We start from the raw sequence: 23,392 nt of genomic DNA on the forward strand, positions 1-23,392 counted from the left end.
TTTATACTCAGGCTTAGATTTTTATACTATTTAAAGAGGTCATGGTGCTCACGTGGTGGTACAAACTTTTTTTCCATATATGAACCCATCTTTTTTACAGTAAATTTTTTTAAAAGCAGATGATTTTTTTGAAAAATGTTGGGATTTAAATCAAAATTGGAATAAGTTGCTTCTGTATTTTTAAGTTATTAAAATGTATATACTAAAGATAATAGTCCTTAAAAATGGTTTTACAAAAATAAAAAATATATGTAAAATTAAGATTTATTATACTACAATAATTTTACAAATTATAAAATGTTATTAAATTTATAATAATTATGTTCATTTTAAAACATTATAGCCCCCATATCTGCCAAACCTAATATCATTGACTTACTGTCCTTAGTACAAAAAGTTAAGTTAGTTAAATATTACTCATTTAAATTTTTAATTTAAACAAATTAAAATTTAAAAAACTGACATCTGCTTAACAGTTAACAGGAAGAAATCATGGTTTTCATTTGGAAAAAACAAGTTGGTATAGCCACAGCCCACAGGACATTCCTTAAAAGGTATACAAAAATCTTGTCCTTGAATATACTAAAAAAATCAAAATATCAAAATTTAAATAAATTTATTATTTAATTGAAAAAAGGGGTGAATCCTGAGCATGCTTGGTAAATCACTTTACATCAGGGGTGGCCAGCGATAAGAATTGTGAGCCGCACACTTTATTGACATATATGTACATACAGCCAAAGACAGGGGAAAAAGGTTCTCCATTATCATAAATAAGATAAGATATCAATTTCAATTAAATGTGTTGAGTGCAAAACAATAAATAATGATCAATAATGTCAGATTAAATAATTCTGTATGGGATTTTGTCTGAATATTATAATATCTAATATTATATTAGTGAAAGTGTTTGATGTCTTACAATAAGACGTGGTTTGGCCAACCCTGCTATGTATAATCAATAAACTTACATAATTGCTTATATTACTATTATTCACAATTGTGCGAAAGGTCACTCGTTAAAAGGACAATCCAATAGCTCTAAACCCGGCAGCATATATAATTTAATTTAATCTTTTGTTCAGTCATCAGTATTTTTCTTAAATTTTATGAGAATTATGGATAAAGTGTAATTGTTATATAAAAAAAAAAAATAGCCTAGGCCTGGGGGAGAGGCATTGCTCTTAAACCAGCCCTTATCTTACCATCAAGACATTCAATATTTTTTAAGTTATAATTTTGTTATACCAATAAATCAAACAATTTTCTTATTTATATGTTACTTTTGAAGATCATTGAAATTTTAAACTCTTCAATGACAATGTTATACCCAATAATCTGTTTATTGCCTATTGTTTGGCATATCAGTTATGTTTTAACTTGTTAATTTTTTTTTTAACGATAATACTTAATTTTAAATACATATGATATATATATATTTTTGTAAGATAAAATTTTGAAACTAGTCCTTGCAGTTATTATTTAACTTAACGTCCCAAATTTTTTGTTTACCAATATTTATGAAAAATGTATCTTAACATTACCTAAAAAAAAATTGTTAAATATTTTTAAATTTTTTATTTCATGACAATAGCTGTAAGCTATTAAAAAATCTAGTGATTTGTTCTATATTCTATGTAATTCAAATAAAATTTTTACCATTAAAATAATAATAATTGTATTTATTAAATTGTAATCATTGAGCTGTACTGATATATAAATATAAGATGAATGATATTAAAAACAGATTAAAAGTAAATAGTATTTAAACAAAGCTTTAGATTTAATTATTTTATATAGGTAAATAGGAACGCATATCTTTATTATTAATATTTTTTAGCAGTAATTAGATTTCATAATTAAATGTTAAATGTTATCTCAAATAATTTACTTAAAGTATTATCTTAAACGGTTTGTTAATATTGTAATGTTGGTTCTCGCAATTTTTGCAAATTTGATACTAATGTATGGTGATAAAATCATTTGAAAATATGTTTTTTTTTAGCTTCACTTTTATAATTGATTTTTTGTATATAATTTTTGTAATATCGCAACAACCAATATTAGTACAGACTTTGTATTTCAATTACCTCTTGTAAATTCCTTTGAAATAGTATTAATCTACATTTAATTTTTAATTTTTCTAAAATGTTTAAAATTGGCTTTATCAAACCTTAAAAATACTTACGCCGACATACTCTCGTCTCATTTAATTTTAGCTCATTATTCATAATTCATATACATTGAAATTCAAATACAAATGTTCTGCTTTTAAACTTTAAACTAAAAATAGTTTGTTATTTAATAAAATATAAAATGATTGATTACAATTGTAATGTTCTTAAATTAAAGTGCATTTAAAAAAAAAAAAACCAAAATTTTCATAAAATAATGTCGTAGAACAACATTTAAATTTTAAAGGATTGATGGCCAATTGATTTATTTCTTTACATATTATTTCTTTTATTCTTATTTAACTACTGTCTGTTATTTAACATAATTACGGTATATTTTATACAATATTTTTTTTATAACATTAAATAATGAAAATAAAAATATTAGTTGCGTTTGTTAACAGTATCCAATATGTTAATTGTCTTCCGTATATAATTTGTATGTATTAAATTATTTAAAGTATTAAGTTGATAACAAATTGTCTATAATATATTTTTATTTCCATTAAATCAAGTTTTAGGAAGGCAATATTATAAAATTCTGCAATATAAAATATAACAGTACAGGTAAAAATAACAACAAATGTTTTAGAATATATTATATATGTGGAAAAATATATGTAACTTTTTTATGTTTAATTATACACATCACAATGTTATATACTCTAGTGTTATTTATAAGAACTATTATACATATTAAATCTAAGTTCGGTTAATTTTACAATTTTTAATTTTCATTCATGATACATTAAAGATGATGGTGTTTACGTTGCTTTTGAAAATATTTTATTTTTCATAAATAACTTTGTTTCAGTATTTGGTTAAGTTTTCAGTATTATATGGGAACGTTAAGCGAGTTATTATGAATATTTGTTACGAAAAATCTCGTCTATGTTTATTTAGGATTGGGTATATTTACTTCAATTATTGTTCTCCGTAGTTTTTTTCTTTTTTTTGCTTTACTGTTTGTTTTATTATTACTGTTAAATAACATTAATTATACCTATTCTTGATAAAATAAAATGTATGACATTGTGCTTTGAAGTTGAACACATTTTTATTTTAAACTAAGTATAAATCTATCCTAAATCCTTATTAACCAACAATGGGATTATCGGTTTTATAGTATTAAAACAAAATTAGTTTAGAAATTATTAATGAAATTAATATATATACTAGATTACTATAAGTTAAAGGACATCACAACACTAAAAACAAGTTTGCTTAGATTTAAAGTATGTCATTATCTAAGAAATATAGTATGGGTCTCACACTTTAACACTATTTATTCAATGAGTTCCAGGCAATTGAAAAAAATGTGTGCGGTATACTATTTACGTGTAAAAGTGTCTAGATTAAATAATTCTGATTAATACAATTTCAATCGATAAAGATAATATTATTTTCTTTTTTTATGTAACCATAATTAGTGTTTTTTTTTTGTATTTATGATACTGGTGTGATAATAATTTTGACATACTTTTAAGTTTTTTCATAGTTGATAAAACTACTAAAGTCATTTTTGGTTTGTACGGCAATAAGACGCGAGTAGCAAACTCAATAATTTTACTTAATTATAATTTATAATATTATGCATACAAAAACAAGATACATATATTAAATTTAAAATTACATCATAGTCTTAAACACATAAATATACTTTGGATTATGAAAAAAAAAATTCTATAATACTATATTACTATCATAAGTTATTAAAATCATTGTGTAAATCAAACTACTTTTACATGTAAAACTTTGGTGGCTGCTCATTCGTTGGCTCTATGACGTTGAGCGGCCATTCATCAACAATCATTATCTTGTTGAAAAATCATTTTTCTTAACTTTGGATTTTTAGTAAAATGTTTTTCATTATTTTGACTACAATAATATACCAATAAACTTAAAATTTAAAAAAAAAATGCAGTGTGGTGATGCCCTTTAAAAATACAAAGGTAATTTTATTTTTAAAATTATAACAACAAACTTAATATGTTTTATCATTAATTTTATTAACACTTCTTAACATTAGATCATATAAAATATTTCTATATAACAGTTTAGTTAATATTTTATTTAATTTTGCCCATTTTGGTATAATTAAATTATAATAGTAAATACTAACTAATATTCAATCAAATAAACAATTATTTATATCATAGAATTCTAGACTGATAAAATTCTGTTTCAATGCGTACACACAATTGAACTAGATTGTCATAAGCTCTGACAGTAGCAGCAAATCGATTGTTTAGTAGTGGTGTTGTTATGATGGAAAACAAATGACCAAATACTAAAGCGTCTAACTCAGTCGGCCTGAAAAATATTTCATTAATAAAACAAATATTTCTTACATAAATAAATAATAATTTACTTTTCATCAAAAAAATATTTCTTGTCCCCCAAAAAGTTTGACAATGACTCGCAGATTCTTTCCACTTCCTTAAATACTTCGTCTAAAGATTTTTTTTTCCAACCTAACACATCTAAATGTGATAACATTTCACGGCGCTTATTATATGTAGCCCAGTGGTTCAATGGGAAAGGATAAACAGAACTGTATCTTGGCTTGGTGAGTTCCTTATAAGTAAGCTCGTGGTTCCATGTTACATAAATCTAAATATAATTAAAATTATTTAATTGTTTCTAAAATAATATGCTGCGATCTAACCTCAGCATTTAAAAGAACATTATTCACTAGTGCCATGTATACTCTAAGATCCCACTTTTGAGCTTCATCTAAACTTGTTGATAGCGAATAACCCTGAATATAAATGTATTAACATTTAATTAAATTGAATATTTGAAATAATGATTTATCTCACTTTAGATTGAGCAAAACTGACGATTGGTTCAAAGTCAGCAACTAAAAACTGGCCTGCCTTAATGAAGGGCACTTTACCTCGATGTGGTGACATGTATTCGGCATTTTCTCTGGCTTCCACAATGAATTCTAATCCAGCCATTTTTAAAAATGTTTTAACCGATAAACATTTTGAGTTGTCAGGTAATAGGATTTGTTCTGTTTCATAAGGCTGGTATATTACTGTGTTTTTGGGCCACTCGCCTTCTCCTGTTTAAAAATGAGGTAAACACATGAATACATGGTAAAAAGATCTAACAAAACCATTTTTACCACAAATTTGGGTTCTTAAACATTCTTTTGTCAATATACTCGAAGATGTTTTGAAATCTGCCATTGTCAACTACTAATAAACCTAAATAAATATGGTAAGGTATAAGTAACAAATACTGAACAGCTTACATAATTTAATAAAATTGTATTTAATAGGTTTAAATAGTTGTATATTAATACTAAATTTCATAGGCAATTCAAATTAAAATAATTGTTGGCTAATGTTAATATAAAACACCTTGGTAATATAAAATAAACAGTCAAATATAGTTTATATTATAAGACTGCTGCAAATATTGTTCAGAATATCATTATTTTATTCAAAGTATCTATCATAATTCATAAAAATGTCAGACCCAAGGCAAAGTTGTAAAGGACATTTGAATAACTTAAAAACATGGAGAAATCATGTTAGAGTCAGACGTTTATGCAGAAACTTTGTACTGCCAAATAATAAGCTACGGGAATTTATGAACCGGATGACTTCCTGCATTGATGAAGGCCTTGGCAAGGAAACACATCCAAAAGCAACAATCAAATGCTGGCAGACATATGTCCAAGACATGCCTACTGGTAATGAAAAAGGCCAATTCTTGGCTCTTGATTTGGGAGGTTCAAATTTCCGTGTTCTCAAACTAGATTTAGGAGAAAACCAATATTTTAAAATGAGTCAAGAGACATATGAGTGTTCTAAGGAATTGATGAATGGAACAGGAACAATATTGTTTGATTACATAGCCAATTGTTTGAACAACTTTGTGACCGCACAAGGAATAAAAACCAATAGCCAACTTCCTTTGGGTTTCACATTTAGTTTCCCAATGTCACAATCAAGCATTAACTCAGGAGAACTTGTAAGGTGGACAAAAGGTTTTACATGTGATGGCGTAGTTAATCAAGATGTAGTACAGCTGTTGACAAAGTCAATCAAAAATATCCCAGACTTAAATATACACATTTGTTCAATTTTAAATGACACCGTTGGCACTTTAATGTCCTGTGCTTGGTTGAACCCAAAAACCAGAATAGGCTTGATTGTTGGTACAGGTTGTAACTGTTGTTACGTAGAAAAAGTAAATTTGTAAAAAACCAATCTATTTATATTTCTAATAGCTAAAGACAATGTAATTTGTATTTTTAGGTAAAAAATATCCAGTTGTATAGTGGTGACCAAACGAAAGAAGAAATGGTCATCAATCTAGAGTGGGGTGCATATGGAGATAATAACGAACTTGAAGATTTTCATACCAAGTATGACAAAGTTGTTGATGAAAATTCTGAAAATCGTGGCCAACAAATTTTTGAAAAAATGATATCTGGAATGTACCTTGGAGAATTATTAAGATTAGTATTATTAGACATGATAGACAAAGAACTAATATTTGATGGGACAAAGCCATCAATGCTTAATACTCCCCAGTCATTGACTAGTGATGTGTTATCCTTAATTGAGAATGATCCACCTGGAACTTATCCAGGCACTAGAAAGTTCCTTCAAAAAATTGGAGTGGCCAATCCTACAGATGGTGACTGTATGAATGTTAGATATGCAACAGAGTGCATTTCGAGGAGGTCTGCGTATTTAGTAGCAGCTGGTCTTTCAGCAATATTGAATAAGATGAACGAGAAAGATGTAATAATTGGAGTGGATGGGTCAGTGTACAAATATCATCCATTTTATCATAATTTGTTGATGGACAAGATTAGTGAATTAGTAAATAGTGGTATAAAATTTGGTATTTTACTTTCTGAAGATGGCAGTGGAAGAGGTGCAGCAGTCTTAGCATCAGCGGTTTGTCCAGATGGATAATTCTGTTCATGACTTGATGTTATAATATAAATAAAATAATAATTCTATTGTTTAGTTGTCTATTTTTATTTGATTTAAACTATAATTAAAAATTATTTTATTTTTGGCAGTCAATTCAGTGTTGAATATGGGTTAAAAATATAAGTGTTAAATACAAACCAAGGTCTTATACCTCTAAAAAATAATCTATGTCTCAATAAAAAAAATCATAGATCAGTGTGCGAACAAAACAACCGTGTACATATATACATACATACACGATACATACATATATATACCTACATTAATTCAAATAAAAAAAATTAATAATAATTAGCTGTTTTAATTAACTAACAAACTACCTAGGTCCTAAGGACCTAATATCCTATAGGTACTTTATTACACATCAATAGTTAAAATGTTAAATATACACCAATATGTTAATTTTAACTTAATTTCATTGATTTTTGTAATTTCTAAAAAAAATAGAAACATACAACATCCAAGAACCAAGGCCGAAGTTTACTAACGAAATTAAATAGGTTTGTGCATTCGACTAAAATACTATTGATTACCTATGTTAGGTTTTTATAACAAATTGTAATACTTACCACTCTCGAGAACAGTATTAACCTAAATTGAAATGAAAAACGCAAGTATAAGAATACCACAATTTTTGTTAGGAAATATTTAATTTCCTATTTCCGATTTCGTGACTTCGAGTTGTTGAAATTAATTTCAAACATTTTTTTTTCAATTTGATTGCTATTAATTTGCTGTCTGCTTATAAATTACGGTTTAAGATAGTACTATCTTGTTCTACAAGATAGTACTATCTTGTTCTACAGACACGATTAATGATAGTACCACGGCCTTAGAAGATAACCTCGTGCAGTACCATATTTTAACGGATATGTTGTTCACACTGGTTGTGCAGCATTTTCCATTTGCTTATCGGCCCGACCATAGAGTTGTAATGAACATTAATCTGAAATTCTGAAATTGTAATCACACAAATAACAAGTCATACGATCACGAGTGATTCACGACGCGACTTACGACTTCTTCCAGTCTCCCGTCTCCGTACTCACTACTCCGTGTGCCAGCAGAATTTTGAGCACTACGTTTTTACGTCTTTGGTGTTGCACTCGATTGAACCAACCATGGCCGAAGCAATGAGACAAACGGTGGCGTCGCTTTTGCAGGGCATCGAAAGGTATGTAAAGTCATTTGAGCGCATTGTTGGATCCGCATCGTTTCTAGTTCTTCGGCAAATTGCTCGTTCATTTAAACGTTTAATTTTAGATACAATCCCCAACATTTGTCTACACTTGAACACTACGTGGAAGTACAGTCCCAAGAGAACACTTACGATCTAGAAGCGAACCTTGCAGTACTCAAAATATATCAATTTCATCACGATTATAATTTGGATATCACTGTACAAATCATGCTGAAAGCGATCACCAACTTTCCTCATTCCGATTTCGTGCTGTGCAAATGCCTGTTGAATGAAAAATTGGTAAGCAATACTTTGGTTACATTCATCCATATTTGTATTAAACTATATTGATTGTTCACAGGGAGTAGGACACTTTTAGATTTTAAGGTTAGACAATTCAATCAAATTTAATTAATTTTTAGATATTGATAGGTAGAAATTAGAATACCAATCTATTCAGTTTAAGAATGAACCGGGCGGCGGCCAGAAACTATTCTTATCAGTGCATGCAAGGTCTCTGACGATTGTAGTCTGGGTAATTGCGTCTATAAAAAAATATTCAGAACAATCGAGACACGTTTTTGGCTATTATCCGGTGTGTTCTTAAACTAAATAGACTATAATAAGGTAGGATGTGCTATTAATATCGATCATTAAATTTATTTTCAACTTATAACACCAATTACAATATCAGAAATTAACTCATTTAAAAAAAAATGATTCACCAAATCTTAGTTAAGAATATAGAAATGAATATAACAAATAATTGTATACAGTTAACATAAACTGATATACATTATAAAATATGTATAATGCAGGTATATATTATGTATTTTTGTTTTTATGTGCTAACTACTGACCACTATATTTTTTAAAGATTTCTTTATTGAATTTCTATAATAATTTAGTGTCAAGAAGCTCCACTAAGCCAAGTATTGTTCTTGGCTGATTTATTGGAAAACTGCAACTTCAAAGAATTTTGGTACAATGTCCATTCCACACCTGAACTGTATGCTAAGATCAATGGGTTTTTAGATTCTGTGCGCAAGTTTGTGTGTCATGTGATTGGCATAACATTTCAGTCTATTGAAAAACATAATCTCATGGAATTACTGGGAGGTGTTGACGGTATGTAATAACCAATTATATTCATATTCAATTTAATATAATAATTTATAATTATGCTTTTCAACAGATGCTGCTTTAAAACATTGGATACTAAAATACAATTGGAAGGAATTGGATAACAAATACATATTTGTAGCAAATCAAGACGAAAATATCAAAACAAAAAATATTACTGAAAAGATTGATTATGAAAATATTTTGGGTGTTATGGCAAGTTGTCGTTAATTTCTAAAAGTTGTAAATTCATAACACATTTTTATACCAATACTTGTTTATTAACAATAAATAATTGGATTATCTTGGATTATATTATTTTTATTGGAATGATTTAAGTATGTTTACTCTTCACTTCTAATTCCATAACTAGGTACTGAATTATCAGTTTAATTTTATGTTAAGACTAAGTTTATAACAACCATGAATCTATTTTAAATTTTAAAAACAAAGTGTATGTTATAAGGTAGGAATGTGTTAAATAATAAATAAGTAAGACATAAATTAATGTAGAAAATCATCTGAGCAATGTCTGTTTAACTTTAACTAGTTGCTACGAAAAATTAGAGAATTTTCATGTGGTTTTAGAAATTCTTCAATTATTGCTTCAACCATTTCATTCAAAACACTTTTCAATCTATTAACATCACTAAAAAAAATTTACAATCATAATTAGTTAAATTATAACAAAATATTTAATTATATTAAATTTAATTTGACTTACGAAGAGTTTTCTGGATCACTGCATAATTCAGCATAATATTTTATTTTGGGTTCTGTTCCACTTGTTCGTAATGTAGCAATTAAACCATTATCAAAATTAAATGTTATCATTTGAGATGACTTTGATACGGACAATACTGGTTTATGGTCTATTGTACTGGAATCATATCCAGTTGTCATGTCTCGAACTGATTTGATGGAATATCGTCCTCCAAGAATGGATTTTGGGTACTGTAAAAATTAAACAATCAATATAAACCTTCAACATATTATGAGTGACGTATGATTAAACATTACATTGTTAGGCTGGTTATTAATCTGCCTTATTGATTCAAATATTTTCTTTATCGTCAGGCTATCGTTGCATATAAAATACGAATTTACAGATAAATGCCAACCATATCTAAAACAAAATAAAATGGTTTAATTTACTGAGCAAACATTGAATTTAAAATAAAACTGTTACTGTTTGTATATAAATTCTAAAGCTGAGGACAATGTACTATTTTCTTTTTCTAAATATATAGCTAGTTCTGCAATTTTAACAGCAGCAGATATTCCATCTTTGTCCAAGACCTCACTGCCGCACATGTAACCAATAGACTCTTCAAAGGCATAAATTACATTGTATCCTTCAGCAGAGAGCTGATCGGCTCTATTACCCATCCACTTGAATCCAGTGAGTGTTTCCTAAGAGTTCAAACAAATTAATTGTATTATTTATGTTTAGTGCATAAACCAAGATAATTAACTAAAGATATTAATCTTGGTTTGTAAAAAAGTAATGTAAGTAACTTACTTCAAATCTGATGCCTTCAATTTTAGCCATAGATTTAAGGATAGCAGATGATACTGTGCTCGATAGTACAACCAATTTAGGATGTGTTTTACCGTGAATTTTTTTATACGAATGAATCACCCACCATCCTAACAAAGCACCAAGTTCATTTCCAGTAAATATTTTCCAGCCCTCACTACCTATACTAAAAATAAAATCTGCCTTATAAATTTTAGTTAAGGATATTTTACAATAATGTAGTAATAATAAATTATGTTACGGATGTTCTGCTACGGCTAATCTATCGGCATCAGGATCGTTAGCAATTATAATACGACTACAGTTGTTTTCAGCTGTTTCTATTGCCAATTTCAATGCACTTTTGCCTTCTTCTGGGTTTGGAAATGGAACAGTTGGAAATTCTGGGTTTGGATCTTTTTGTTGCTCAACAACTATCACTGGCTAAACAGCGTAATTTATAAATTATAATAGTTACTGCACCAAATAATTTATAAACATATTATATTCATGATATAAATGCATTGAATACAGTTTGGATAATTTTCATAAGATACTCACGTTGAATTTTGCATTTTCAAATACATTTTTTATATAAGGATAGCCTACACCATGCATAGGTGTATATGTAAAAATGATATTTGTTTTCTTTTTATCCAAGTTAGGAAACAACATTTTGTCAATAAAACTATTGTAATGTTTCTGCAAATCGATTAATGGATTAACTAACAAACTATTATTATAAATGTCTTCAGTATTCCAAACACCTTCAGGCTCTAAATGTTCAGTAATACTTTTTTGAATGTTTTTATCAACTGGAGATATGATCTGGAAATATATTTGAAAATGTATTCAAGTTGTAAGATGACTAGTGGAATTACTAATATTCCTTAAAACTTACTAACTTGAGCACCATTATTCCAGAATACTTTATAACCGTTATCTTCTTTAGGGTTATGTGAAGCAGTCACCATTACTCCACCACAACATTTGTATAACTTAATACCGAAAGCTACAAATGGAGTTGGACAAACTTCATTCATAAGATATACTTTGACAGATTGTCTTAAAAAAACGAGTGATGTTAATTCGGCAAATCTAAATTGATTTTAAATGATTAATATAATTCACATAATGCAAATATACACTTTTTCTCTGCAACCTTTTACTATTATATCTTCCGTCGTATCCAATAATAACACCAGATGTTTTTAACAAATCCCCAAAGACGCTCAACATGTAATACAAAAGCCCTTGCGCGGATTGTACGACCACCAGATCATTTATACGTTTGAAACCCGGCCCCATCGCTGCTCTTAGGCCCGCCGTTCCAAATGACAGGCGTCCATCAAACATGTTTTTTATTTTATCCACATTTTTTTGTGCCAATATTTCTGCTAGCTCAACAGAGTACTGTTGTGACTGAAAATTACAGCTATATAAATATAAGTACACAATGCAATTTGTTTTACAGCAATACTGTTCTAACTATAAAAGCTCATACTTGATTCCACGAAAGCCAATTTTTCACCAGTAAATCTAAATATTCTGGCAGGAATGTTGTATCCATTTCTATAATAGGTACGTACGTTTTTAAAGATGTAATTTTAAGCTAATGGCTATAAGTTTCAACTTTCCACTGTTGTAATTTGTCCAGTTTGTAATTTTGTAAAATTCAGTATTCAATAATTGACTTTTTTATTGTGTCATTGTCACTGGTCTAGATAATGAAAATGGTAATTGTGATAAATATTATTATTATTTTTTTACAATAACCGATTTTAATGAATGTACTTCACTTTATAATTGAGCTAAATTCTAAATTGATGGTATAATGTATTATATATCTGGTACTGTGGTATAAATGTATTATCATTAATCACAGAAAAGGTTTCATTTTTTCAAATTATTCACGACAATAATTTGGAATAACATATATAAATATTGTTCTGTGGTAATAACCACAATCATTTAGCGAAAAACGTTGGCAACGTTTTTTTATCATCGTTGATACTTGATAACGGAGACATTATGCAATTTTTTTAAATTATTATTAAATATTAATTATTATTTCAGTTGTTTTAAATTTTAGCATAAGGTACCTACAAAAATTTAAAAATGTTTTAAAACTGCAAAATAATATAAATATTTTCGTAAAAATGTAACATTAACCCTTATAATAAAAATAAACCTAGAATTAATATCTTAATTCGTGCAAAAAACATTGTGAGTTACGACGGTTTTTTTGTAATTTCTAAGTTTTATTATTTTGAACAGTAGGTATATATTTACATATATGTATATAGGTACCTACTTTTTTTTTTTCTAAAGTATCTACCAAATTTAATTTTTTTACCAGAAACCACCTTTAAAGTTGATGATTGAAGCATTATATTGCTCCTCCACGCCACAACTAAATCATGAAGCACAATAAAAAAGTGTCCCAGGCAACCCTCGGAAGATGTGAAAACATATATAATATTATGGTCTTAGACAAATAGATTTATTATGTTGAATTTTAAATAAATATTCTTATTTAAAAGACGTGCTTTCGTACCTATTATTTATAGGACAGGATTGAACATTTTTAATATCTTCCTTGTTCGAGAAAAAAATACCCCAGCGTCTCCTCGACATCCCAAATATTTGACCGACTATTTTTGTTCGATTGTTTCAATATTGAAACCCTATATAGGGTGCCGTTAGTTTTGATATTAGAGATCTGACCTATTACCAAACTTTTAAAAACCTAACAATTATCTGGGTTTTCTCGTTGGCTTTTTAAGATATTTTAATTTTTAAGTGAGTTATGATCATTTTCAAATATTAACATTTTACTTAAAAATTTAAATATCTTAAAAAACTAACGAGAGAACATAATTTTAGAATTTATTAACTGATATCACACCCAAGCAGTATAACAATTTGAATCCAGAAAAATGTCGGTGTGAACAGCCCCACGAAAAATCATTTTCATTTTCTTTTAATGAGATATGTAGATCTCAGACACCGGAGAGCGGATTTCGTTGTTCGGGGTCTTGTTAGATTCACATTGGTTAGGATAAGTGCAGTGAAGATTTTCAGAACTTTATCTTTAATAATTAATTCACTACAGAACATTAAAAAAAATTAAGACATATTTTATTGGTATACCAAACTATAGTTTTTTGATGTTTTTCAGGTTTACAGCTTTGTAGTGAATTAACGATTGGAGATAAAGTTCTGAAAATCTCCACTGCATTTTTCCTAACCAAAACAAAACAACAAAATCCGTTATCCAGTTTCGGAAATCTACCTCGCTAAATGAAAATCTAGCGAAAAATAACTAATTTTTTATAAAACATTTTTATTCCACATTTAGTATCTAATTGATAATCCCTTTTTAATGAGATATCAACCAACTTTCTAGCAATCATAGTTTGGGATAAAAGTTAAAAATAGAAATTTTGGGACTGTTCACGCCGACGTTTTTATGGATTCATCAAGTGGTTATACCGCTTGGATGATATCAAATCTCTCTCATTAATATTTTATATTAAAGCTAGCTAAATTTATTACTCACCTACTTATCATTACGGAGTTACATTTTTTTTATTTTCCTATTTAACACAAATTCTTGAAGTTTTCAAAATTCAGACTTTTCATTTCAATAACCATACTTAGTTGATTAAAAATAAAGAAAGTAAAATAAGTACTGATGCCGCGCGGCTTTCCTTTGCTACTAGGCCGATCGGAAATTTTATCGTGCGGCATCAAAAAAGTATATTTGTATTCATATTTCATACTCTTGCCGCAAAAGCTGCTCCGTCTGGACGCACCTTAAGACGGAGCAACACATGCGATGTCCTCTTATGACATTTTCCTTAAATGTTGTTTTTAATTTAAAAATGTAGTTGATAGTTTTGATCATAGCCGTCTTACGCCGGTCGCTGTTACCGGCTCGCCCAATTTCACTCAGTTAATATTATATTTTTTATATACATAAACAATTGTTGTAACAACATATTACCTAAATGTATCTAGCGTGGCGGTCGTACTCGTGGCGCGAGCTCAGTAAAAAAAAAATAACTACGACGGTGTCGAAGCAGGAGTTGCCTATTTAAACTGTGTAAAATACAGGTAAATTTGTTATACGACATAACTAATTTTCTAATGCACCAATTAACTCCTAGTTAACTCCAAAACACCAGAAATGTTGTGTAGAACACTAGAACGTGCTTTAATAAAAAATCATCAAAATCTTACGTTTAGAAATTAAGTTATAAATGAAAAAGTGCGAACTTTTTAGTGGAAATTTATATTAAATTCAGAATCACGATAGCAGTCGTATTTAGCGTTGCCAATGTTACCGACAATATTACTGTTCTTATAGATTATTGTGTAAGTACTCAATATTTAATAACGATAAAAATTAGTAATATTAAAACAAAAACCCTTCGTAAACTATGTGTAAAAATAACTAAGTAAAAAAAAATGTAAGATCTTTAAGCACTATAAAGATGTGATACCATGAATAAAATAAATGTTAAGTATATTTAATTTAAGAAAACTTATTTTGTTTCAATAATTTATTTACTTGGCAAGGAATTTCTTAGAATAGTATAAAAATATTAATAACATTTTAAAAATAATAAAGTTATATTTTAATAGTCCTTCGTCATTTAATTATTTTGTTCATCACACTTTGTTTCTTTAAAGAAATAATTCCTCACCTTTAAATAAATTATTGAAACAAAATAAGTTTACTTAAATTTAATATACTTAAGATTTATTTTATTAATGATATCACATGTTTATAGTGTTTAAAGATCTTATATTTTTTTTTTCTTTAGCAATTTTTACATGTAGTTTACGAAGGGTTTTTGTTGATATTATCATATGAGAGCATAAATGTATTAGCTTTATTAAACATCGAAATTCGAAAGTGATCTAACCTCTACATGATCGTTATGATGATAAAATCAAAGCATTTTCCTAGTCACATTATAGGAAGACCATTCATTTTTTAATTTGTTACAAAACTTTCATATAAAAGTATATAGTAAAAATAAATTGTTTACAATTAATAGTAGCATAGTCAATAGTTTATTAATATCTCATAATAACATGTAAAAAAATATAGATATAGATCCTTAAATGTCACACAATTTTAATTGTTTGATAAATTTTGTAAAAATTGAAGCCAGTACTAATTATTATAATTGAGAGGAATAACTCATTACATTAAAATGTTTAACAATATTTAAAATAAGCCAATAAAATATTTTGTAAGATAAATACCCACTTTAAATTACATATACCTACAATATAACGATAAGTCAACAAACTAAAATGCTTAAAATAAAACTTCAAATATAAGTATTTAGTATTTACCCTTTTTCCATAGATACATCACATACTGGACTAACACACACAAAAGATATCTGATACAATAGAAATACCGATCATGAACATGAACATTTAAGATTTTAGATTTAACTGCTTAAAAGTAAGGTTAGGTTATTTTGAAAATTGTTTATTGAATTATTTCTTTTTGTTCTCCTCGGGATGCAAATTCCTAATTACTTAAATAGAGGACCCTTGTTTTCTTAGCTTTGGTTGATCCCCAGAAGGACATATTTAATCGAAGGAACCCAACAGACAACAAAACACGTTATTTCATTAAAATTAGTTTTTTCTGGGATTAGGAAATGGCTATATTTCAATATGGGAGACCAATTTTACACAAAAATAAATAAAAAATAAATTGTCGAGCATTCACATTGTTAAATAAGTTAATGACACTATAATTTATACAACTACATCAAAGGATATTTAAAATCTGAATTTTTTTCAGAATAGATATAGGTAACTTTTACATGGTTAGTGTACGCTATTTTTCTATATCCTAGATCTTGAAAAATCAGTCTAAAACTACTATTCTCCCAAATGTCATTGACCTACCTATCAATTAATATCAACATGGTACAAAAAAAATTTAGCCATATATAACTGAATACCCATAATATGTATTCTACTAGTACAAACTTCTGGTAATAAAAAAAAATATATATATAATAATATAAAAATAGTTTTATTAGTGTATAAAGTTAAAGAAATGTATAAAATACACTTAATATTTCATACTCAACTGATCACATAACAATGAATGAAGGCTTAATCTCAAAAACTTGTGGACTTACTTATTATGAGTGAAGTTTTTTTTTTAAATTTTTATTTATTTGTAAAACGAGTAGTGAGTACACATGTGGTTTTAACGCTATTACAATTTACTGCTGTTTGCATTCAGCTGGGTTGACCTGTTTATTTATCAGTTTATCTTGACGTGGATTGTACTCAGGATCGTTAACAGTTCCTTCATCTTCATCTTCATCATCATCGTCATCGTCATTTTCAGACTCTTCCTCTTCATCATCTTCATCATAATCATTTTCTTCCAATAATGCTTCACCTATCATAAAATTAAAAATCAGCATCGTAAATAAATGTATGAAAAAAATGTTATCAAATCATACCTGTGTAGTACAGCACAGCTCTAGGAATTATCCTTTCACGAATGTAATGGCCAATTTCAAAATCTGTTGTCAATAAATTATCAATTTCTTCATCAACTTCAGTTTCTGGATCATCTGGTACTAAAATTCCATAATAATGCAATTAAAAATATGTGCAACTAAAAAACTAAAAACTTTATACAGAATCAAATATAAATAAAATTTAATTATAATTAAATTAGGTTATTTGTTTTATAGGCTCAATTAAAGCCACTATTACACAGTTTGCCAAAGTGGTAGTTGTTGAAGCCAGTTATTATCAGCATTATGGAAAGATAAATCACTAATTTTAAATAATTTATCATAATCAATTTGTAATGCTTTTATAAAGAAAAATAATGTTTAATTGTATACTTCTACTTTTAAGACTAGTAACTCACCAGTAGGAGGACTGAAGAAGTGGAAGAATGATACATTTTGTACAGTCTTGTTAACGAATCTAACAGCACCCTTAACCTTATGCTTTTGTTTCTTTTTGACTACTTTCACTGTCACATTCTTTCCTTTATTCCATTGAATAGTGCAACCCTACATTTTTATTTTATTATAATCAATATAATCATTGCTTTCTAATAGTTTAAAATATATACACATACTTTACACTTGAAAATTTCAGGTCCCTCAAAACTTAATGGATTGTTCTTGTCGGGTACACATTTCATTTCGTATTCCTTAGTTAATACAGTATTGGTAAACCATTCATTAGGAGAAAAATGGAATTCCAAAGCAAAACCCTAAAATAATAAATAAATAAATGTATCTAATATTTTAATGATTAGTGCCCAAAATAACATACCATGGGTTCTTCTAATAGATAAACTTTGATATCTGTCAAATGACTAAGAATAGGTTCATCATGGGGTTGAATCATATCACTGATGAGACTTGTGTTCTTTAAAATAGTAAGCCAAAAGTCTGGAATGCCTTTCAATTTGTCGCTAGTACTGTCTACTATACCATCATTACTGTATATAATGTTATGTACAATTATTCATAAAAATGTGGAAGGAAAGTTACTATAATATATGAATATAAATAATATGCTTACACTTTAGATTCCTCAAGTTTAACTTTTCCTTCCATATCTGTAGAGAGATCCTTAACATCATCTTCTTCGTCAGAAGGAAAATCACATTCTTCTTCGGTAGGCTCATAATTTCCTTGAACTATATCACTTCGCTAAAATGTATAATAAATAAGTGTATTAAACTAAAATATTAGAATATATTATTATGTATTTTACCTTATTATAATATGCCAAATACTCTTTGTGGTATTTACATTCAAGAACATGAAGTTCAGTGTAGAATTTTGTATCAACATCAGTTTGTGATACAAGTAACTTTTTCAAAGCCTTGACACGTTTTTTGACTATTGGTGGAAGATTCTAAATAAATATAAAATAAAAAATTAAAATATAAATTTAATTAAGAATTAATATTATTCAGATTTAGAAACCAACTAAGTTGTAATTTTTACATTTTCATATTTTTTATTGCCCTCGGGCGTATATTTCAAATAAATAAAAATAAAAATTTGATACATTTTTTTGGAGGGAAAATTAATTTATATAAATCAGTAAAATAATTTTTTTTATAACTCCAACCATTAAACACAATTTTATGTCAACTGTGTACATTTTTAATAAAAAACAAAATCAATTGAAATTCTAGACGTACATAAAAAAAAACTTGCAATTAAGGGTTACAATTACCACAAAATGCAAATAAATTATGTTAATGTACATTACATTAAAATGATTTTCTAACAAGAAGTAATATGGTATTTTAATTTTAATAATTATCTTACCGGCATTATATCATCACCTTCTCCTTTAAAACCAGATTTATGCTTAAGTGGAGTGTCTTGTTCCATTTCAGAACCGGAAGATGAAGAATCAGCAATTTCGTTTTCTGCAGACATTCTGTTAAGAATAATGTTTAATTTTAAATATCAGTCAATTAAATGCAGTAATGCAGTATACTAATGATTACTTTAAAACAAGGTCATCACAGTGTAATGATGGGTCAAATGACATGAATCATAATTCAAAGTCTACTCTGCACAGAATATGACTGTACAAAAAAAATAGGAACCTAAACTATTTTCAATCTACCATAATATTACCTAACACAAATTACAAAACTAGGAATAATATACATTTACATAATTGAAAGTTCTTTATTTGCAACAGTTTTCACGCAAACCGCATGTTTGCGTGGTGCGTTTGACGAGTATACAATTAAAATAATAATGTAAGACGTAATAAACGACGACGGTGGACGGTTGAAATGAATAGGAGGCACCTACGTCATGTCATATCGATAACCTCAATAATATCGTTTATAGTATTGTATTTTTAACGGAAAATTCGGAATCACACGAGCGACTTTAGTAATTCGGTGAGGAAAACGAAAGTTTTTGACGAGGCACCGGTTTGGAAACCTCGTTTGATCGCGGGCGGCGGGAGAACGGCCGCCCTAGTGCCTAACCTCTCAACACCTTATCACTGCGTCACGCCGACTCATCAATGCTGAGAATCCGGAGCCCTCAGTGGGCATTTTAATTGCATTAAAATAAGTGAAAACCGAAGACGGCGGCGACACGTGTTTAACACGGCGGTCAACGGCGACGCCGGCATTATAATATTACAAGACAGACCATGAAACGGGGAACCGTTGGAAGCACATGGTCGGTCGGCGTGCGGAGTGCGCGCTCGTCACGAATAATTATAATAATAAAAATAATAATAATAATAGTAGTAGTAATAACCGGACAAAGTGCGTAGTTCTTACCTGACGGATGTCGAAAAGACTGTCGTAGGAGGATTACTGGTTGTGCAGTGAATCGCCGCAGGTAAGTACTGGTAAATCGGTTCACCGGGCACGGACGGCGGTCGGGCGAATGTCCTGAACACCACAAGTACGCGACTTCGAAAGAACGAATACTCTGACGGAGCGGCGCGGCGAACAAGAGGCGCGGGATCGAAGTGAACGACAGAAACGTAACCTTAACGACTGTTCGCCTGTTTCCCACGGTATCCATCGATAACAATGGACGCGTATTGGCCAATAGCGTGGCGACTGCCGCTCCACCGCCAAAGAAGTTGTATACCAAGTGCTTCGTTCGCAACGTCCGTGACCCGACCGAAAGGATGGTAGCGCGGCTTATATTTTTAAAAATAAATAAATTGGTACTCAAACACGATGATATTATAATAATATATTGAATTAATTTAAGCAAATATTTAATATTAATTATTATATTATTACTAGCTGATCTCGTGCACTTCGTTGCCCCTTAAATGTATCAATTCTACATAACTCAAACTTTGTTCAATTCATTATTTAATATTCAGTGCATGGTGTTCAAAATTTATCTTAACTTTTCCGTTGCCCGGAATAAAAATTCTGGTTCGCAGCAGTTTGTTCTTTGGCAGTAGTCAGTACATTATCAGGTAGGTAGGCAATCTACCTGCGGTAAATCGCGGACCCCGTGCTCTTTGTACGTAAGTGTATGATTTAACTCTTAATAGTATCAAAATTCAAAGTTATACCAAGTTTGTGGATTAATATAATCAATTTATACAAAATCATGATATTTGAATCTCGTTTGCGCATCCCCACTTTTTCGTATGTGTTAGATTCTCCAATCTTTACGCTTTGGTATATGCGACCAATGAGAAGTGGAGAACGAAATACACAGTAAAAAGTGGGGAATATGCGCATCACAATGTTCCTGATATACCTAAATACTTTGTCAATTGTCATGCCAACAAACATTAATATATTTATAATATAAATTAATGTTTGTTTATCTATATATATAAAAGAATCTAACTTGATTTGGAGACGAAGGAAACCGATTTGTTTGTTTGTTTATTTATTATTATTTATTTATTTATTTGTTTACACTTGCATTTTTCCATTTTAAATAAATATTATTCATTGAATAAATAATTTATTGTGGCATTTTTTTCTACCTTGTCTCTATTCTATAATAAAAAGAATAAAATTTACCACTCCAGTGGTTGAATTCAAAATGTAGGATATATAATTTTCAGAAATTAGCAATACAATAACTACAATATGTAATTATATTATTTGTATAGCCAAAAAATAGTAATATGTTTTAAATTAAATTATGAAAAAATAATTACAGTAGGTTACAAGTGGGTCACTGTATAATGGATAGTATTAAATTTGAATTCAATGATATAGTATTATTGTATAAGAAAAACGATTCTGAGCGGAGACGGTATAAGACATAATATTATATAGTCTATGGTATTAAAAAAAAATGACCTATAATAGGTAGGTACCTATAATAAATTCCAAATTAATCATATCACAATATCTATTAGGTACTTATAACGCGTTATAAATTAACAAAAAACCGTGGTACTATCATAGATATATAATAGTAAACTTTAGAAGTTTCAAGTACCCACAAATAATATTATACAATCACAACAAAATAACTAAAATAGTTATTCCAGGTTTTTTAATATGTAATTTCGTCCAAATTTGAGCTTAAAATGACTATAAAAATAAACTGTGCTTATGTATTTCTTAGAATTTTTGGTAACAGAATTAAATATTTACGTCGAATCTTGGTTTAAATTTTCAATCCTTAGATATAAAATTTGAACATTTTATAAATTTTTAACTACAAAATAATTATTGAATTTTAAATTTGATAAATTTTGTCAAAATTTTAACTTCAAATGCTTATAAAAAAAAATTGTGCCTATGTATTTTTAATATTTTTCAACTGCTATTATAACAATGTATCAGGAGCTTTGTATTAATTTTTTACACTTTTTGGCCCAATAGTTATCTATCTAACTTTATTGATATTTATAGAAAAAAAAACTGAAAAAATTGAAAACTTACAATGTCCGTAAACAGCTCAAAAAGAATCAAATTATCTATTAAAAATTTTATCGAATATAGAAAATGATAATATACACATTCAGTAAAATTTTCAAGTTTCTACAGTTATTCGTTTTTTAATTACAACAAAATAAGAAAATCGTTACGTAAGAAATCGAGTGAATATCAAATGTTGTAAAAATATGAATTTCAAACGCTCATAAAAATTTAATTTGAGTTTCTTATAGACATTTTTTTTTAATAAACCTATAAGGAATCTTGTATTACATTTTAAAATCTTAGTTCTAAAAAGAAAAATTTATACGAATTATTAACTCAAAATAATTTGCTAATTTTCGTGATTTTTCCATATTTTGTTAATTTTGAACTGCTAATTAAAAAAACTGTGACTAAAGATTTTTAATATTTTTCGAATGTCATTGTAACAATATAATAGGAGCCTTGTATTACATTTTCAAGTATTTTTACTAAACAAATAAAGTTTTATTGACATTCATAGAAAAAAAAAACTAATTAAATTGGAAACTGAAAATGTCCGTAAACAGCTCAAAACAAATCAAAATATTTTGAAAATTTTATCATGTATAGAAAATGGAAATATTAACAACCAGTGAAATTTTCATGTATCTATAGTCATTCATTTTAAAGTTACACCAAAAACCAATATCAATTTTCTCGAAAACAAATTTTGCGTAAAAATTTCCGTTTTTCTTTAATTTTTCTTTTGATTTTCACGGCGCTTTTGAAAACTATTGGAAAAATTTTACTTTTGACCCCCCAAAGTACCAACTAGATTCACTTTCCTATCAAAAAAGATACTGTTGAAGACAATCCAAGCACTTTTACTGTTCTAAAAGGTGATGACAGACACAAAAAAAAAAAAACACACATCATTCTAAAATCAATACAATATACATTCATCGTTCTACTCAGAATCTAAAATTAATAAAAAACGGGAATTTTTACGCATAGATGCGGTTATCG

At 28.3% G+C, this 23,392-nt stretch overlaps 5 protein-coding genes across 9 annotated transcripts; 2 read left to right on the forward strand and 3 right to left on the reverse strand.

The window, feature by feature from the left end:
• Positions 1–4,164: 4,164 nt before the first annotated feature.
• LOC100159168 (metaxin 2-like) lies at positions 4,165–7,897 on the reverse strand. Of its 2 annotated transcripts, XM_029486006.1 has the most exons (7): positions 7,708–7,897; positions 7,053–7,129; positions 5,308–5,389; positions 4,997–5,244; positions 4,843–4,935; positions 4,546–4,787; positions 4,165–4,487 (listed from the first exon to the last, which is right to left on the reverse strand). In XM_029486006.1, exons 3-7 carry the CDS (start codon positions 5,369–5,371, stop codon positions 4,328–4,330), a joined length of 807 nt encoding a protein of 268 aa, XP_029341866.1. In that variant the 5' UTR covers positions 5,372–5,389; positions 7,053–7,129; positions 7,708–7,897; the 3' UTR covers positions 4,165–4,327.
• On the forward strand, positions 5,285–7,171 carry LOC100161919 (hexokinase type 2-like). The gene is made up of 2 exons (XM_001952377.5): positions 5,285–6,380; positions 6,449–7,171. The coding sequence occupies exons 1-2, from the start codon at positions 5,655–5,657 to the stop codon at positions 7,115–7,117; spliced, it is 1,395 nt and encodes a 464-aa protein (XP_001952412.1). The 5' UTR covers positions 5,285–5,654; the 3' UTR covers positions 7,118–7,171.
• A 173-nt stretch (positions 7,898–8,070) lies between the features above and the next one.
• On the forward strand, positions 8,071–9,953 carry Eif3k (eukaryotic translation initiation factor 3, subunit K). Its single transcript, NM_001126151.2, has 4 exons — positions 8,071–8,312; positions 8,402–8,618; positions 9,227–9,446; positions 9,514–9,953. The coding sequence occupies exons 1-4, from the start codon at positions 8,260–8,262 to the stop codon at positions 9,669–9,671; spliced, it is 648 nt and encodes a 215-aa protein (NP_001119623.2). The 5' UTR covers positions 8,071–8,259; the 3' UTR covers positions 9,672–9,953.
• On the reverse strand, positions 9,736–12,819 carry LOC100163975 (phosphoglucomutase-2). 3 transcript variants are annotated; one of them, XM_008188515.3, is made up of 11 exons: positions 12,759–12,819; positions 12,464–12,679; positions 12,122–12,381; positions 11,865–12,057; positions 11,521–11,787; positions 11,222–11,403; positions 10,963–11,146; positions 10,630–10,853; positions 10,461–10,566; positions 10,165–10,394; positions 9,736–10,089 (listed from the first exon to the last, which is right to left on the reverse strand). In XM_008188515.3, the coding sequence occupies exons 2-11, from the start codon at positions 12,527–12,529 to the stop codon at positions 9,987–9,989; spliced, it is 1,815 nt and encodes a 604-aa protein (XP_008186737.1). In that variant the 5' UTR covers positions 12,530–12,679; positions 12,759–12,819; the 3' UTR covers positions 9,736–9,986. The 3 variants fall into 3 exon arrangements, with proteins under 3 accessions (XP_008186737.1, XP_008186736.1, XP_029343285.1); XM_008188514.3 differs by having other exon boundaries at positions 12,754–12,769; XM_029487425.1 differs by having other exon boundaries at positions 12,464–12,817.
• Positions 12,820–16,021: 3,202 nt separating this feature from the next.
• Nap1l1 (nucleosome assembly protein 1-like 1) lies at positions 16,022–20,532 on the reverse strand. 2 transcript variants are annotated; one of them, NM_001162961.1, is given in 9 exon segments: positions 16,022–17,410; positions 17,475–17,594; positions 17,894–18,041; positions 18,110–18,247; positions 18,310–18,478; positions 18,562–18,692; positions 18,757–18,900; positions 19,323–19,437; positions 20,309–20,532. In NM_001162961.1, coding segments are annotated over 8 exon segments (1,146 nt in total). In that variant the 5' UTR covers position 19,437; positions 20,309–20,532; the 3' UTR covers positions 16,022–17,228.
• Positions 20,533–23,392: the final 2,860 nt, after the last annotated feature.

This window comes from Acyrthosiphon pisum, chromosome A1, assembly GCF_005508785.2.
Source record: "Acyrthosiphon pisum isolate AL4f chromosome A1, pea_aphid_22Mar2018_4r6ur, whole genome shotgun sequence".
NCBI lineage: Eukaryota > Metazoa > Arthropoda > Insecta > Hemiptera > Aphididae > Acyrthosiphon > Acyrthosiphon pisum.

Excerpts from the sequence above, each read along its gene's own strand:
- LOC100159168 (XM_029486006.1), bottom strand. The coding sequence starts at position 5,371 with ATGGCAGATTTCAAAACATCTTCGAGTATATTGACAAAAGAATGTTTA. Across the intron at positions 4,936-4,996 it reads TCAGTTTTGCTCAATCTAAA|GGTTATTCGCTATCAACAAG; the intron begins GTGAGATAAATC and ends ATTTATATTCAG. Across the intron at positions 4,488-4,545 it reads AAATATTTTTTTGATGAAAA|GCCGACTGAGTTAGACGCTT; the intron begins GTAAATTATTAT and ends AATATTTTTCAG.
- LOC100161919 (XM_001952377.5), top strand. The coding sequence starts at position 5,655 with ATGTCAGACCCAAGGCAAAGTTGTAAAGGACATTTGAATAACTTAAAA. Across the intron at positions 6,381-6,448 it reads ACTGTTGTTACGTAGAAAAA|GTAAAAAATATCCAGTTGTA; the intron begins GTAAATTTGTAA and ends TTGTATTTTTAG.
- Eif3k (NM_001126151.2), top strand. The coding sequence starts at position 8,260 with ATGGCCGAAGCAATGAGACAAACGGTGGCGTCGCTTTTGCAGGGCATC. Across the intron at positions 8,313-8,401 it reads CTTTTGCAGGGCATCGAAAG|ATACAATCCCCAACATTTGT; the intron begins GTATGTAAAGTC and ends GTTTAATTTTAG. Across the intron at positions 9,447-9,513 it reads ATTACTGGGAGGTGTTGACG|ATGCTGCTTTAAAACATTGG; the intron begins GTATGTAATAAC and ends GCTTTTCAACAG.
- LOC100163975 (XM_008188515.3), bottom strand. The coding sequence starts at position 12,529 with ATGGATACAACATTCCTGCCAGAATATTTAGATTTACTGGTGAAAAAT. Across the intron at positions 12,382-12,463 it reads ATTGGCTTTCGTGGAATCAA|TCACAACAGTACTCTGTTGA; the intron begins GTATGAGCTTTT and ends TGTAATTTTCAG. Across the intron at positions 10,567-10,629 it reads TTAGAATTTATATACAAACA|ATATGGTTGGCATTTATCTG; the intron begins GTAACAGTTTTA and ends ATTTTGTTTTAG.
- Nap1l1 (XM_008188511.2), bottom strand. The coding sequence starts at position 19,551 with ATGTCATTTGACCCATCATTACACTGTGATGACCTTGTTTTAAA. Across the intron at positions 18,901-19,322 it reads AAGGTGATGATATAATGCCG|AATCTTCCACCAATAGTCAA; the intron begins GTAAGATAATTA and ends ATATTTATTTAG. Across the intron at positions 17,411-17,474 it reads AGCTGTGCTGTACTACACAG|GTGAAGCATTATTGGAAGAA; the intron begins GTATGATTTGAT and ends ATTTTATGATAG.